Source organism: Ursus americanus, chromosome 26 (assembly GCF_024610735.1).
Source record: "Ursus americanus isolate L20-20 chromosome 26, mUrsAme1.1.p, whole genome shotgun sequence".
NCBI lineage: Eukaryota > Metazoa > Chordata > Mammalia > Carnivora > Ursidae > Ursus > Ursus americanus.
This window is the reverse complement of record NC_142152.1, coordinates 8,194,482-8,208,052: the sequence shown is the minus strand read 5'-3', so window position 1 is coordinate 8,208,052 and position 13,571 is coordinate 8,194,482. Positions and strand designations below refer to the sequence as shown.

The 13,571-nt window shown below is 36.0% G+C and overlaps 1 protein-coding gene across 3 annotated transcripts in view; it reads right to left on the bottom strand.

The window, feature by feature from the left end:
* The window catches only part of MNAT1 (MNAT1 component of CDK activating kinase), a 199,507-nt gene that overhangs the window by 52,852 nt on the left and 133,084 nt on the right, over nt 1-13,571 (bottom strand). The window contains exons 7-8 of one of the 3 annotated variants that reach the window (XR_015721772.1): nt 11,972-12,093; nt 8,962-9,041 (exon numbers count right to left, since the gene is read on the bottom strand). Coding sequence is in view for 2 of the 3 variants with exons in the window: in XM_087855981.1 (XP_087712107.1) it covers nt 9,074-9,104; nt 11,972-12,093 (153 nt within the window). In the remaining variant the exon portion in view is untranslated. The other 2 variants (XM_087855981.1, XM_045810491.2) reach the window with 2 other exon arrangements.

Sequence of the window (13,571 nt, the reverse complement as noted above, 5' to 3'; positions counted from 1 at the left end):
GTAAATCACTTTGCCCAACTCAATCCTATTATGCACAAAAAATACCAAATGGAAACTGAGAACGTGGCTAACGCCTAGAATAGAATAATGTTTTTGAGAATATAAATAAAGTTGCTACGTAACTTGAACTCACACTGCCCTTAATATACTATCTGAAAATATAATAATCTAAAAGCAAAATAAAAATAAAGCTCATTCAGATTTTGAAAGCTCTGTATATGGCAAAGGCAGGTGGTACAACAGAGAAAAAGTAGCCTAAGAAACTAAGAATCTAGGGGCCCCTGGGTGGCTCAGTCGTTACGCGTCTGCCTTCAGCTCAGGGCGTGATCCCAGAGTCCTGGGATCAAGCCCCACATGGGGCTCCTCCAATGGGAGCCTGCTTCTTCCTCTCCCACTCCCCCTGCCTGTGTTCCCTCTCTCACTGGCTGTCTCTCTCTCTCTCTGTCAAATAAATATATAAATAAAATCTTCAAAAAAAAAAAACAACAACAACAACAACAACAAAAGAAACTAAGAATCTAGTCCTAGCTTTGCATGAACCAGAAATGCGACTATAAGCAAAGAGTTTTCTTGTCTGGCCTCCCTTGTCTGTATTGGACTCAAGATGGTTCACTTTCCTATAAAACAGGAGAGTTGCACAGAGTATCTCTAAGGTTTTTCTCCAACTCTTGCAGTCTCCTTAGAAACATTTTTTAAAAGTAGTTTTTAATAATGAATTTTGATAAATAACTTAAAGCAATTGGCACAATTATGCTGTTTCAAAGAATCCCTCCCCCTGGTCTCCCTTATCACAGTAAATGGCAGCTCTGCTGCTCAGATAAAAAAAAAACTTCGGGAAAAACTTTTTTATATCTTCCTACATCTAATCCATCAAAAATTCTCTGGTTTCTGTATCAAAATTATATCTATACTCTGACCATTTTCTCAGCAACTACATTGCTACCATCTCAGTATAAGTCACTACCATCTTAACCAGGACTGCTGCAAGTTTTCTTGTTTTCACTCTATCAATTCTCCTACAATTGACCTTTCTAAACATAAGTCATATGACACACTGTTCAAAATTCTCTTATGACTTCCCATCTCCTTCAAAGTAAAAGCCCAAGTCTTGGTCATTACCTAAAAAAACCCTATATGATCTAATTGGGCACAGCCTGCCTCCTTACCTGAAAACCTGCTACCACTCTAAACTAATCAACTACCATTCTCCAATTCATTCTGCTCCAGACACTTTCTCTTCCTCATATACACTCCCACCTCAGGATCTTTGCACTTACACTTCATTCTGACTCTCCCCATGATATCACATGATTGGCTTCTTTGCTTAATTCATGTCTGTTCAAATATCTTCCTACAAAAGATTGATCTATCAGTACCTATGTAAAAATAGCACTCTCCTCAAATCATGACATATCCCTTTATCCTTCTGTACTTGTCTTCAAAGTAATAATTACCATCTAACAGATTCATTAGTGTATTTTAATTGTTGGCTTCACCCCAGTAGAGTAACAGTAGATGTTCTCTCTGTTTTGCTCACTGCTGTTTTCTCAGTACCTAGAAGAGTAAGTGGTACGGAGAAGGTGCTCCATAATTGAATGAATAACAAAAGTAAAGGAATTGTTAAGTAAGCAACTGTTTTTTCAATTAACATGAGCTAAATACTTAAGATTTCATTTCCCAATGAAGACAACTATATATATACACAGTCTACTGAATGTTATAATGATTTGGGAAGAATTGACCAAATTCCAGTAGTAAACTGTTTTTTAGGGTCCTGCAAAAATCTGAATTAAAACTATACTTCATTGGAATAATTTAGTTATAATTTTATTATTTAAACTAAATAATTTGGTTTATTTAGTGCTGCTTTTCGAAGATTAATTTTTGAATATATATTTTTTAATTAATATTATGATTTAATAAAGTTCTTACTACAAAAAACTATTCTGGAATCAACTGCATAATTACATTTCCTCAGTGACCTTGTAATCTCGTGAGCATTTACTCTAGACTAAACAGCCTCATTCAGCTGCCCTGTGTCTGACTGCCGATGAAAGAAGCTTGTTTGACAACTGCTTCAAGCAGAAACATATTTTTTCCATGATTGCATAAAAAGATTTAAAACTTACCAGACTAGAGCCAGACTAGAACTTTAGGCACACAGGTTCATGTTAGATGTGTGAGCTGATTTCTAATTCAAATGCCAAGAAAAACAGATACTAAAGACATTTTGCTGTCAAAGCCAGTGAAAAAAAGTTAATTTAGTAGTATGTTCATAATTACAACAAAGTATATGTCATATATTATATAAACATACATATTGCAGTCTTTTTTGTGACTTTTCAATTTTTCCATATTCTTTGATTTTGTAGTATCCCTAAGACTGTTTATAAAACTAACATATAAACTTAGGTGGACAGCATCAAAAACAAAGATAAAACAAACACCTTTTCTCCATTCTTAGACAATCCATATATAATAAGTCAACAAGTAAAGACTTCGACCAAAAACCAGAAATCTCTTCAATGTGACTTTAAAAAATGCTTCTCCAAAATGGTAAGAAAAATCACTAATGAAACACTTGAAGCATCAGAAACAAGAAACTGCAGTTATCAGAACTAGATAATACCAGGTCAAGAAGTTCTAGCCAAATTCAAGAAAATATAAAACTGAAGTCAGACATAGAGCATTCAAAAGAAAAAATTCATTTTTTCAGGTGATTCACTTCCCAATAAAACCCAGATATTCACCTAATAGAACAAAATTATTAGAGTTCAATAAAGTGGCTAGATACAAAATAAAAACACATTTAAAAATCAGAAAGCAAAATGAAAATAATTTTATAACAGTATCACAACCGTAACAAAATTAATTTCTAAGTGAGATACATGAAAACTCAATAAATTTTAAATACCCATTCTCTTCTAATCAGTTTATAAGTTGAAAGCAATTCCAAATAAAATCCCCAAAAGGAATGGTGCTTGCTTATTTTCTAAGGAGCGAGAAGAATGGCTCTATCTCAGTTAAGTAGTTGGTGGGCTTTGTTTACCTGTTTCACAACATATTATGAAAATTGTCAAATGTACAGAAACTTGAAAGAACTGTACAGTGATTTGCTGCTTTTGCTAACAAAGTTTACTTGGAAGAATAAATGTATAAAAATGCTAAGACTACTTTGAAAAAGATAAATAGCAAAAGAAGACTTGTGCCACCTGTGGTAGACAGAATTCTGAGGTGGCCCCCAAGATTCCCTTATGTGCATCCTTGCAAAATCCCTTCCATATCACCCATGGGGTGATACGATGGATTTCACTTGAGATTATATGACAAAAGGGATTTTGCAGATGTAATTAAGATCTCAAATCAGTTGACTGTGAGTTAATAAAAAGGGAAATTATCTAGGTGGGCCAAACTTAATCAGGTAAGTAGCCTTTAAAAGGAAGAGATTCAAAGTTATTTTCTCTTGTTGGCATTGAAGATGGAAGCTACCATGAGTTCTACATCTGCAAAATCCCTAATTCTGTTAATATTATAAAAGCTTGGAAGACAACTCCCCCCTCGAAGCCTCACTTACACAGAACCACAGCACCTGCTGACATTTTGATTACAGCAACGTGACACCTGAGTTACAAGGATCTGGGTAACCCGTGCCCTGACTGCTGACTCACAAACACTGAAAATGAATGAGATGAAAATGGATGTTCTTTTAAGCCACTTAAATTTGTGGTAAATTAATACACAACAATAGACGATAAATGCATAGCTTAATATTAAAACATCATGAATTTAAATTAATAATTACATGATACTGTTAAAAACTGAAACATAGATTAATGGAAAAGAAAGGGCAGTGGAGAAAAAGTCTTACTATATTAATAAAACACATGAGTAGGAAAAAAGTAGTATTGGATATACTGGTCTGGGCCAACTGATTTACCATGTTGAAAAAAATATTCTTTTATAGATCCTTATAAAAAAATAAGTTCCAGATGGATTAAGAGATTACATATAAAAATTGAAGCACACAAAAATTAGAATATAAATACATAAAAAGTTCTGTGTTGGTTTAGGACTTCCTTGGTAGAAGAACAATGGAAAATTAACAGGACATTATCAATACATCCACTGCTCAGAGATTAAAACTACTGCATATCACATACAATGTAAGAATAAAAAACTAAGGGGTGACTGGGTAGCACAGTCAGTTAAGCATCCAACTCTTCGTTTCAGCTTGAGTCGTGGTTTCGGGGTCATGAGATCAAGCCCCACATCAAGCTCCATGCTCGGTGTGGAGTCTGCTTGAGATTCTCTCTCCTTCTCCCTCTGCCCCTCCCACTCATTCTCTCTCTCTCTCTCTCTCTCTCATAATTAAATAAATCTTTTTTTTTTTTTAAAGATTTTACTTATTTATTTGACAGAGAGAGAGACAGCCAGCGAGAGAAGGAACACAAGCAGGGGGAGTGGGAGAGGAAGAAGCAGGCTCACAGTGGAGGAGCCTGATGTGGGGCTCGATCCCAGAACGCCGGGATCACGCCCCGAGCCAAAGGCAGACGCTTAACCGCTGTGCCACCCAGGAGCCCCTAAATAAATCTTTTTTAAAAAGAATAAAAAATAAGGGGTGCCTCGGTGGCGCAGTGGGTTAGCATCTGACTCTTGGTTTTGGCTCAGGTCATGATCTTATAGAATAGAGCCCTGCACTGGGCTCTGTGCTCGGTGCAGAGTCTGCTTGGGATCCTCTCTCTCCCTCTCCCCCACCCCTACTGTCTCTCTAAAATAAATGAATAAATCTTAAAAAAAAAAAAAAAGAATAAAATAAAATTAAAATTTCAAGAGTTAATAGCCTTACTACTATAGCTGACACATATAAATAAATAAGGAAAACAATACTATCCCAATAAAAAAAGAGACAAAGGGAATAAACAGACCGCTCATGCACAGGGAGGAAAAGAGGACAAGAAATTACTGGGTGGACTGTGCCACAAATATAAAGACAATACGAAAATGCTAAGGAAAGGAAACAGCGTGTACAACAACACAAAAATACATGAGACACCATAAGGTTCTTAAGAAACACCAAGTATAAGGGGGTAGGGTATATGACTATAAAGATAGGGGTCAGATTGTGCAGGTGATGATGAGCCACTGCAAGATATTAATAACAGAGAGACACGACCAGATTGATATATTAGGCCAGGCTGATATATTAAAAACAAAGAGACATGACCAGATTGATATATTAGTCTTCTATGGCAACAATGAGGAAGTCCTTAAGGAGGGAGACAAAGAGAGTGTTATAACAAAAAATTTGATAGAATAGGTTCAATGTCTTATCTCAAATTCTTGATATATAAAGACTAATTATCAACTGGGGGGAAAAAAAGCAGAGCAAAAGAAAGGTCATGAAAGCACCTCCAAGGTTACTGTGAAGATGGATCTTCTATTCTGGGGACTATACCCTATCCTATTCCCTCAAGAACAAACACTTCTAATTGCTTTGCCAACAGTAATGGATCTGTTAATAGGTTAGTTAGTTTTGGTTGGTTGGTTTTATCAACGTAGTTAATGGCTACACAAGAAAAAATTGATAGGTGGTGACAGAGATCAAACAAAAAAATATCTTCTAATTATCATTAGTTTCTAGCTAAGTCAATTCAATACTACTATTACTGTCACAAATTTTTTCACTATTGATTATGTAATAATAGCTAACTAATCTTAGCAGAAAGGACTCAAGATATTAAACCATTGGACTTTAAATCTGCTTTTTAAAGCTCTCATAACTTGGGGCACCTGGCTCGCTCAGTCAGTAGAGCATGCAACCCTTGATCTCAGGGTTGTAAGTTCGAGCCCCACACTGGGCATAGAGATTACTTAAAAATAAAAATCTTTAGGGGCGCCTGGGTGGCTCAGTTGGTTAATTAGTCCAGCTCTTGATTTCAGCTCAGGTCATGATCTCATGGGTGGTGAGATCGAGCCCCACCTGGGGCTCCACACTCAGCATGGAGTCTGCTTAGGAGTCTCTCTCTCCCTCTCCCTCTGTCCCTTCCCCAACCCCCACCTGCTCATGCTCCCTCGCCTGTGTGCATGCACTCTCTCAAATAAATAAAATCTTTTAATAAAAATAAAATCTTTAAAAAATAAAAAATAAAGCTATCATAACTAATAGCACAGACTTATATCAGTTGTGTAAACAGAAGAAGATCTTCAAGATCGTATTTTATAAAACAACAGTTTTTCCTTATTTTTGTAATAAGGTCACAAATGAAAAGCTCATATTAAATAAATCATTTCCATCTACCTAAAACAGTAGAGATATCTGATTAAATAATTTGAAATTGATGAATAAAATTGACAAGCACTCATAATTTGTATCAGTTAAGGGAATAACTCGTCTTTGGGTGGAAGGTAGTAAAATATTAACTAGAATTCCAGTTGATTATTAAAAAGACAGTCTCAGAGTGCCAATCGATGAGACTACCAGACTAACCACGAAAGCCATTGTCTAGAGAATTTCAATTAGCAGTTAAGTTTCCCCAATGCTTTCTCCCACTGGCACAGAATTAATAAACATATTTACATATTGCCTTGAGCAAACCAGAAGAGTACTACCAGTGCAACATGAACTATAATTATTCATTCATAATACCCTCCTGAATGAAAAATTTTCATTCATTCTTCTTCTGCTTTTCAAGTTTAACTAACTTTAGAAAAGATCTTCATACAAAACACCAAAAATCTCATGGCAATGTACTTTTGATTTCATCCTTTTTCAAAGTTATATATAATGACAAAAATTTAGTTCTTTGGAGACAAGACCTTGTATCACCTACTCCCCAAAATATATAATTAAAATTATTCTGAAAGTGCTTGCACCCATAATTTTGCACCAGCTAAAGTGCAAAGTGTACCATTCTTAACTTCACTAAGTCACACAGATTTCAAAGCAGATATAAGAAAACAGAAATAAGGCAGTTAATTTATTCTCTGTTTGCCTCTAGAAAAATTGAACTTGTTCCCTCTGTAGGATAATATAATATAAAATGGAAATTTTGTTGTAATAGGAAAAGAAAGAGGAGTAGAAGCTAGAGGACTGGGGAAAGGGGAAGAGCCCACCGTAAAGGGATAAATGGGGCTTATTTAGGTGCAAGACATGGACAACTTTTAGGACAGATGTGTAATTAGTATACCTTTAGTCAACTTAAATTTATATTCCTTATACCCTAAGAGCAGCACCTTTCAGGATATAAATCATTCTTTGAAAAGTCACTTCACAGAACAAATTCTTCAGTTTTTCTCTAAATGTTTCTGAAAGTTAGATTAGGTAAAAATGTATTCTTAGATTTATAAAGTTTTCTTTAATAAGAAAAAAATAAGATAACATATAGCTTCAAATAATAATTCCAGAAAAGAAAATGAGCTAATAGCATAAGAAATCAATTTAGAATTTATTTTAGCAAATGTTTCAGTATGAGGTCATAACATCACCAAAAAGACTGCTTGAGCTAATCCCAGCTCCAAATACTAAAGCTGTCTATAGAATTCAATCCCATTCTCAAGGTAGAAGGCTGAATAGATGGGGGATGAATTTTATCTTGGTTGATAAATAGTTCTATTATCAGGAAAAAGTCACTGTTTCTTTGGCAATTCTTTTTTTTTTTTTTAAGATTTTATTTATTTATTTGACAGAGATAGAGACAGCCAGCGAGAGAGGGAACACAAGCAGGGGGAGTGGGAGAGGAAGAAGCAGGCTCATAGCGGAGGAGCCTGATGTGGGGCTCGATCCCATAATGCCGGGATCAAGCCCTGAGCCGAAGGCAGACGCTTAACCGCTGTGCCACCCAGGCGCCCCTGTTTCTTTAGCAATTCTGATATCACTGTTGATGATCTAGAAATTCCTACACTACTTAGCCACAGATGGCTAAAAGAAACTGTTACAGTCAAGGTCTACTGACTTAAACATACATGTTTATTTGAAATCAGAACAATTTGCCCTTGTAACTATTGTAGATATAGAATATTTTGGTATAGTCTGAGAGAAGCAAAAGTCTACTTCAAGAAATTCTGGGGGTGCCTAGGTGGCTCAGTCAGTTAAGTGTCTGCCTTTGGCTCAAGTTGTGATCTCCAGGTCCGGGATGGAGCCCTGCCGCTCAGTGGGGAGTCTGCTTCTCCCCTCCCTCTGCCGGGGAGCACCCCCATCCCGGCCATGTGTGTGCACACATGCACGTATGTTCTCTCCCTCAAATAAATAAATAAAATCTTAAAAAAAAAAAGAAAAAAGAAATTCTGGAACTAACTGTATTCTAAATACTCAATGGTTAATGAAAGTCCCCCACCCACCAACACCAAAAAAAAAAAAAAAAAAAAAGTGATCCAGCCTCCTTTATTTAGGTTCAAACAAGATTACAGGTATGAAAAACTTGGGAAAAGTACAAACGCTATGGTTATATCTTATCTAAAGGACACTTACCCTACATTTTAAAATCTAAACCATAATGGCAAAGGCAAAAGGAAACCAAAAAGGGGTCCAAACAATCAGAAGAGTTGTCAGAGTTTATTAAATTTAACAATTTACTCAAAATTGTTGGGGAAAGACGTCAATCAAGCTACATCTATTTTATACAGAGTTCTACTACAGTTAGTTAAATATACACACATATATATAGCAGCAGCACCACCATAACAGATTAAAAGATGAAGATAAGGGAAACATTCCATTGAAATGAAACCAAATGAAATTGAAACCAACCCCCCCCCCAAAATTGGCAATAATAGAACACTAAATACAAGAGGAAATGAACTTCATAAAACAAAAAAACCCAGCTAGGGCTCAGCTGCTGGAAAAGGCAAAGGTTGTTTGCCACTGGGGGAGAAATAGAAAACCTACTGCCACCCTCCTCAACTCTATACTGACACAGACAAAAAACTTCAACCACTGAGGAAAGGCACAAAACCAATTCTTACCTGTGCTAACACAATGACGCAAAGCAGAGATGGGGTGCAGGAGGAACAGGAAACTGTCTTATACCCAACATTTCCCATACCTACCAACATAAGACAGAGTTCAGTTGTTGGGCTAGAAGAGGAACAGCAAACCCAACTGCGCTCTGAAATAAGAGACAAAAGTTGTTCGCCTCTAGGAAAGAGACAGATACACCAAGAAAGCACTACCCTGAGGTTCTAGCACACAAGACTTCCTAAGGCTAAAGTTGGAACAGGAGAACTAAAAAGTCTCCTTTTTCCCACCACAAAACTTATTCCAAGTAAAGAGGAAAAAGCAGTTTATTGCTGGGGAGAAGCACCAAGAGAGAACCCTTTATGGGGCTCAGGTGGCCAGAGCCTGATGCTGAAAGCTGAGAGTGGAGCAAGAAGACCGAAAAGATCCCTCCAGCACTCAAAGCTTCATACTAGGCACAAAGTGGCAATAGACTATCTGGAAGAAGTTGAAGCCTATGAACAACAACTGGAGCAACAACAAAACCCAAACTAAAATCAAACTACAGACTTAATACTCAATTCTCTATCTTAATGCCCTGACAGAAAAAAAGTACATAAATATTTAGGGGCATAAATCTTGGTCTCTGCTGTTCCGTTCTACTCAAATAATAATTATAATAAACACACGAAAGCAAGAAAAATAAATCTATCATCATGACATAAAATAATCAACAGAACCAGACCCAGAGATTTTGAATATCAAAGACACTTTAAAATAACGTGATTAATAAGTTAAAAGATCTAGGGAAAAAGGTAGAAAACGTATAATAAACAGGGAATTTCAGAAAAGAAATGAAAAATTTAAAAAGGAGTGATATGGAAATGCTAGATATAAAAATAGCAAGATCAGAAAGAATTCCTTTGATAAAAAAGAAATCTGTGAAGAAATAATAGTTGAGATATTTACAAAATAAAAACAACAAATTATAGATTCAAGAAGTACAGAGAAACTTGGAAAACTCAGAAAAACTATATTTTTATATATAATGCCAGTTACTTATAGAAAACATATAGTAAATTTTGTTTTAAATGCAGTCTGGCAATCTCTGCTTAGTATTTAGACTATTTAGACCTGTGCCATCCAATATGGGAGCCACCTGCCATACATAGCTATTTAAACTAAACTAAGTAAAATTTAAAATTCAGTCCTTCAATTGCACTAGACACATTCAAGTGCTCAGCAGAAACATGAAACTGAGGACTACTATACTGGACAGCATAGACATAAAATATTTCTATCATTTCAGAAAGTTGTATCGGATAGTGCTGCTTTAGAACATTTATATGCAATGTAATTACAGAGTTAGGACTAAATCTACTACCATGTTGTTTCTTAACTGCTTATTTCTTTACTTTTGTCACCCTCTCTCCCTATTCTCCTTTTCATTAATGAAGTATTTCTTAGGATTTCATTATTTTTCTCTGCTATTGATAAACTGACTGTCCCTTTTTTTCCCCCAGATTTTTAGTAGTTGCTAGAAGGTTTCTATTAAATGTCTTTAACTTACCACAATCTATTTCCAGGTACTACTATACCACTTCATATATACTGTTAGAACATTACAATGACAGTTATTTCCTCTTCCTATCCTTTGCACTAACTGTTGTCACACATTTCACTTGTGCATTATTATAATGCATGCTCATTTCCACAATCTTTCGAATATAATTTTGATGACAAAACTATTAAAAAATGCAAAACTCTGTAACAAAGGAATACTATTTTAAATAGTTTTGTCTTCACTAACATTAAAAGTAAAGATTTTAAGAAAATTTATTTTAGAGATCTAGAATTCTGGCTCTTGCTAACCCAGTAAGAGATAAGAACCAACATCTTTATCACTAGTTTACTTTTTACATCATGAAACCCTATATGGTCTATCTCAAGTTTCAATTTTAGCACTTAGGCAAATTATTTGATAAATTTATTATCTCAAACTCAAAAGGGTTTTAGGTTTAGTTTCACATCTCCTTAGCTTCATACCTTAAGAGAATACAGAACTAAAGAAAATAATAAGATCTACTAAAGAGCAGATTAGTAAATTATCTGTCATTTTAATAGTCATTGGAACTTAGAGCCTCCAGTTTCATACATATAATACTATGCGTCATGTTTGAGATTTTGGTTTTGAAGATGCACATAAGTTTTTTTGTTGTTTTTTGTTTTTTTTGTATGTAGGGTTTATTATCTGTTTTATCTATCTTGCTTTTGTTGTTGGGGTCTTTTTTAAAATTACTTTTTAATCACTTGTTTCATTGTATCCATTATCTTCTTTTCACATTATATTCTTTAAACTATTTTATTTTGTTAAGAAGCAATGTTTTCTAGATCATCTTTTCATTCAAAAATTTAGCTTGAGACGCTAGACCAAGACATGATTTGTTCCATCCAACAAAGTCTGTGCCTACACTTTTCAAGGATACTACAGATACACACGTGCTTCCCTGAGACAGACTGTGATCATCTCCATCACCAAAAGAGTCACCATCCCAGGTTCATTTCCAAAACAGATGCATCTAATACAGCTTTTGAGCCACTGGGCCAGCCCTACATTATAAGTTTTAACTAAACGTATTTGTGGCTCATTTCTCATAAATATAGTTACACTGTAATAGAAGACAATGAGTAAATCTACCCTTTTTCATGGCAAGGTCACAACTCTCATATTTTTACTAATGACTAACTTAGGCTCCTATTTCTAAAAAATTACACAGTGAGCTGAAAATGAACAGCTACATTGGTATGGCTGCCAACAACATCATTAAAAAGAACTAATAATAATCCAATCTTAATCTCAAAAGAGCTAACAAAAACATACAAAAAAATGTGTACACTTACTATTAAGCATTCATTTTTCACAAAAAAGTAAAGTTCTAAAATTCAAAATCTAAGAATTTTTAAAGTGTAAGTTAAAAATAGTACTAATAGATAAGCCCTAACCATCAGTTCCTCAATGAGAAGTTTTTGGACACTTACCCAAGTCTTCCTAGCATCTCGAGCTCAGGAACTTGTGGTCCACATGTCTCTATCTGCAGTGGTTGGTATTCATATAGAGCTTCTTCAAGCTTCTGGATAGGTGCTAATGAAATATGCTGACCCTGTTAGAAAAATGAAGGAAAGCAATACCTTTTAATAATATTTTCATATTACTACTTATTTGTAGACTAAAGTCCTTCCTCACTTTAAAAATATTATCCTGGGGCACCTGCGTGGTCAAGTCACTTAAGCACTGCACTCTTGGTTTCGGGTCAGGTTGTGATCTCAGGGTCATGGATCGAGCCCTGAGTTGGGCTCTGTGCTCAGCGTGGAGTCTGCTTAGGACTCTCTCCCTCTCCCCTGCCCTTCCCCCTTACACAAAAATAAATTTAAAAATCTTTTTTAAAAATAAAAATAAACAGGGTTGCCTGAATATCAGCATGACAGGCCCCTCCCCCAGAAGGGAGGCTGAAAAATCAAGAAGCCCACATCCCTAAGGTCCCTAAAAACAAGTGCACACTGCCTGTGTCCTGGTCAATAATCTGGGCTCTGGGCACCCCTGCAACCTCTCCTCATCAGAATGACAAGGAGGAGAAATCCCCCCCACCCTGGGAAAGAAAAGATAATGAGTCTGTGGCTTCTGCCACAGAACTGATGGCTATGGATATAACCAAATTGTCAGAAATGGAGTTCAGAGTAACAATGGTCAAGATGATGTGTAGGCTTGAAAAAACTATGAATGAAAATATTAAAGGGAATATAGTTTCTCTAAGGGCAGAAATGAGAGCGAGTCTGGCAGAAATTAAAAATGCTATGAATCAAATGTAGTCTAAACTAGACACTCTGACAGCCAGGGTAAATGAGGCAGAAGAACTAATTAGTGAATTGGAGGATGGGATGGTAGAAGAGAAAGTTAAAACAGAAACTTGGCTCAAAAAAATCCAATCTCAAGAATGTAGTTACGGGAGATTACTGACTCAATGAAACATTCCAATGTCAGAATCATCGGCATCCCTGAAGGGGTGGAGAAAGAGAGAGGTCTAGAAGAGATATTTGAACAAGTTGTAGCTGAGAACTTCCCTAATCTGGCAAAGGAAACAAGCATTCGTATCCAAGAGACAGAGAGGACCCCTCCCAAGGTCAATGAGAACAGACCTATACCACGTCACGTCATAGTGCATTTCGCAAATATTAGATCCAAGGATACAATTTTGAAAGCTGCCAGGGGGAAGAAAATCCTTACATACAGAAGGGGGAAAATAACGTCAGACTTGTCTACAGAGACCTGGCAGGCTAGGAAGGTTTGGCAGGGTATTTTCAAAGCTCTATCGAAGAAGAACATGCAGCCAAGGATCCTTTATCCAGCAAGGCTGTCATTCAGAATTGACAGAGAGATAAGGACCTTCCAGGATCGGCAGAAACTCAAGGAATTCGTAACCACGAAACCAGCCCTACAAGAGATATTAAGGGGGTTCTATAAAAGTAAAAAAGCCCCAAGAGTGATACAGAACAGAAATTTACAATCTACAGAAACAAAGACTTCACAGGAAACATAATATCATTAAAATCATATCTCTCAATAATCACTCTCAATGTGAGT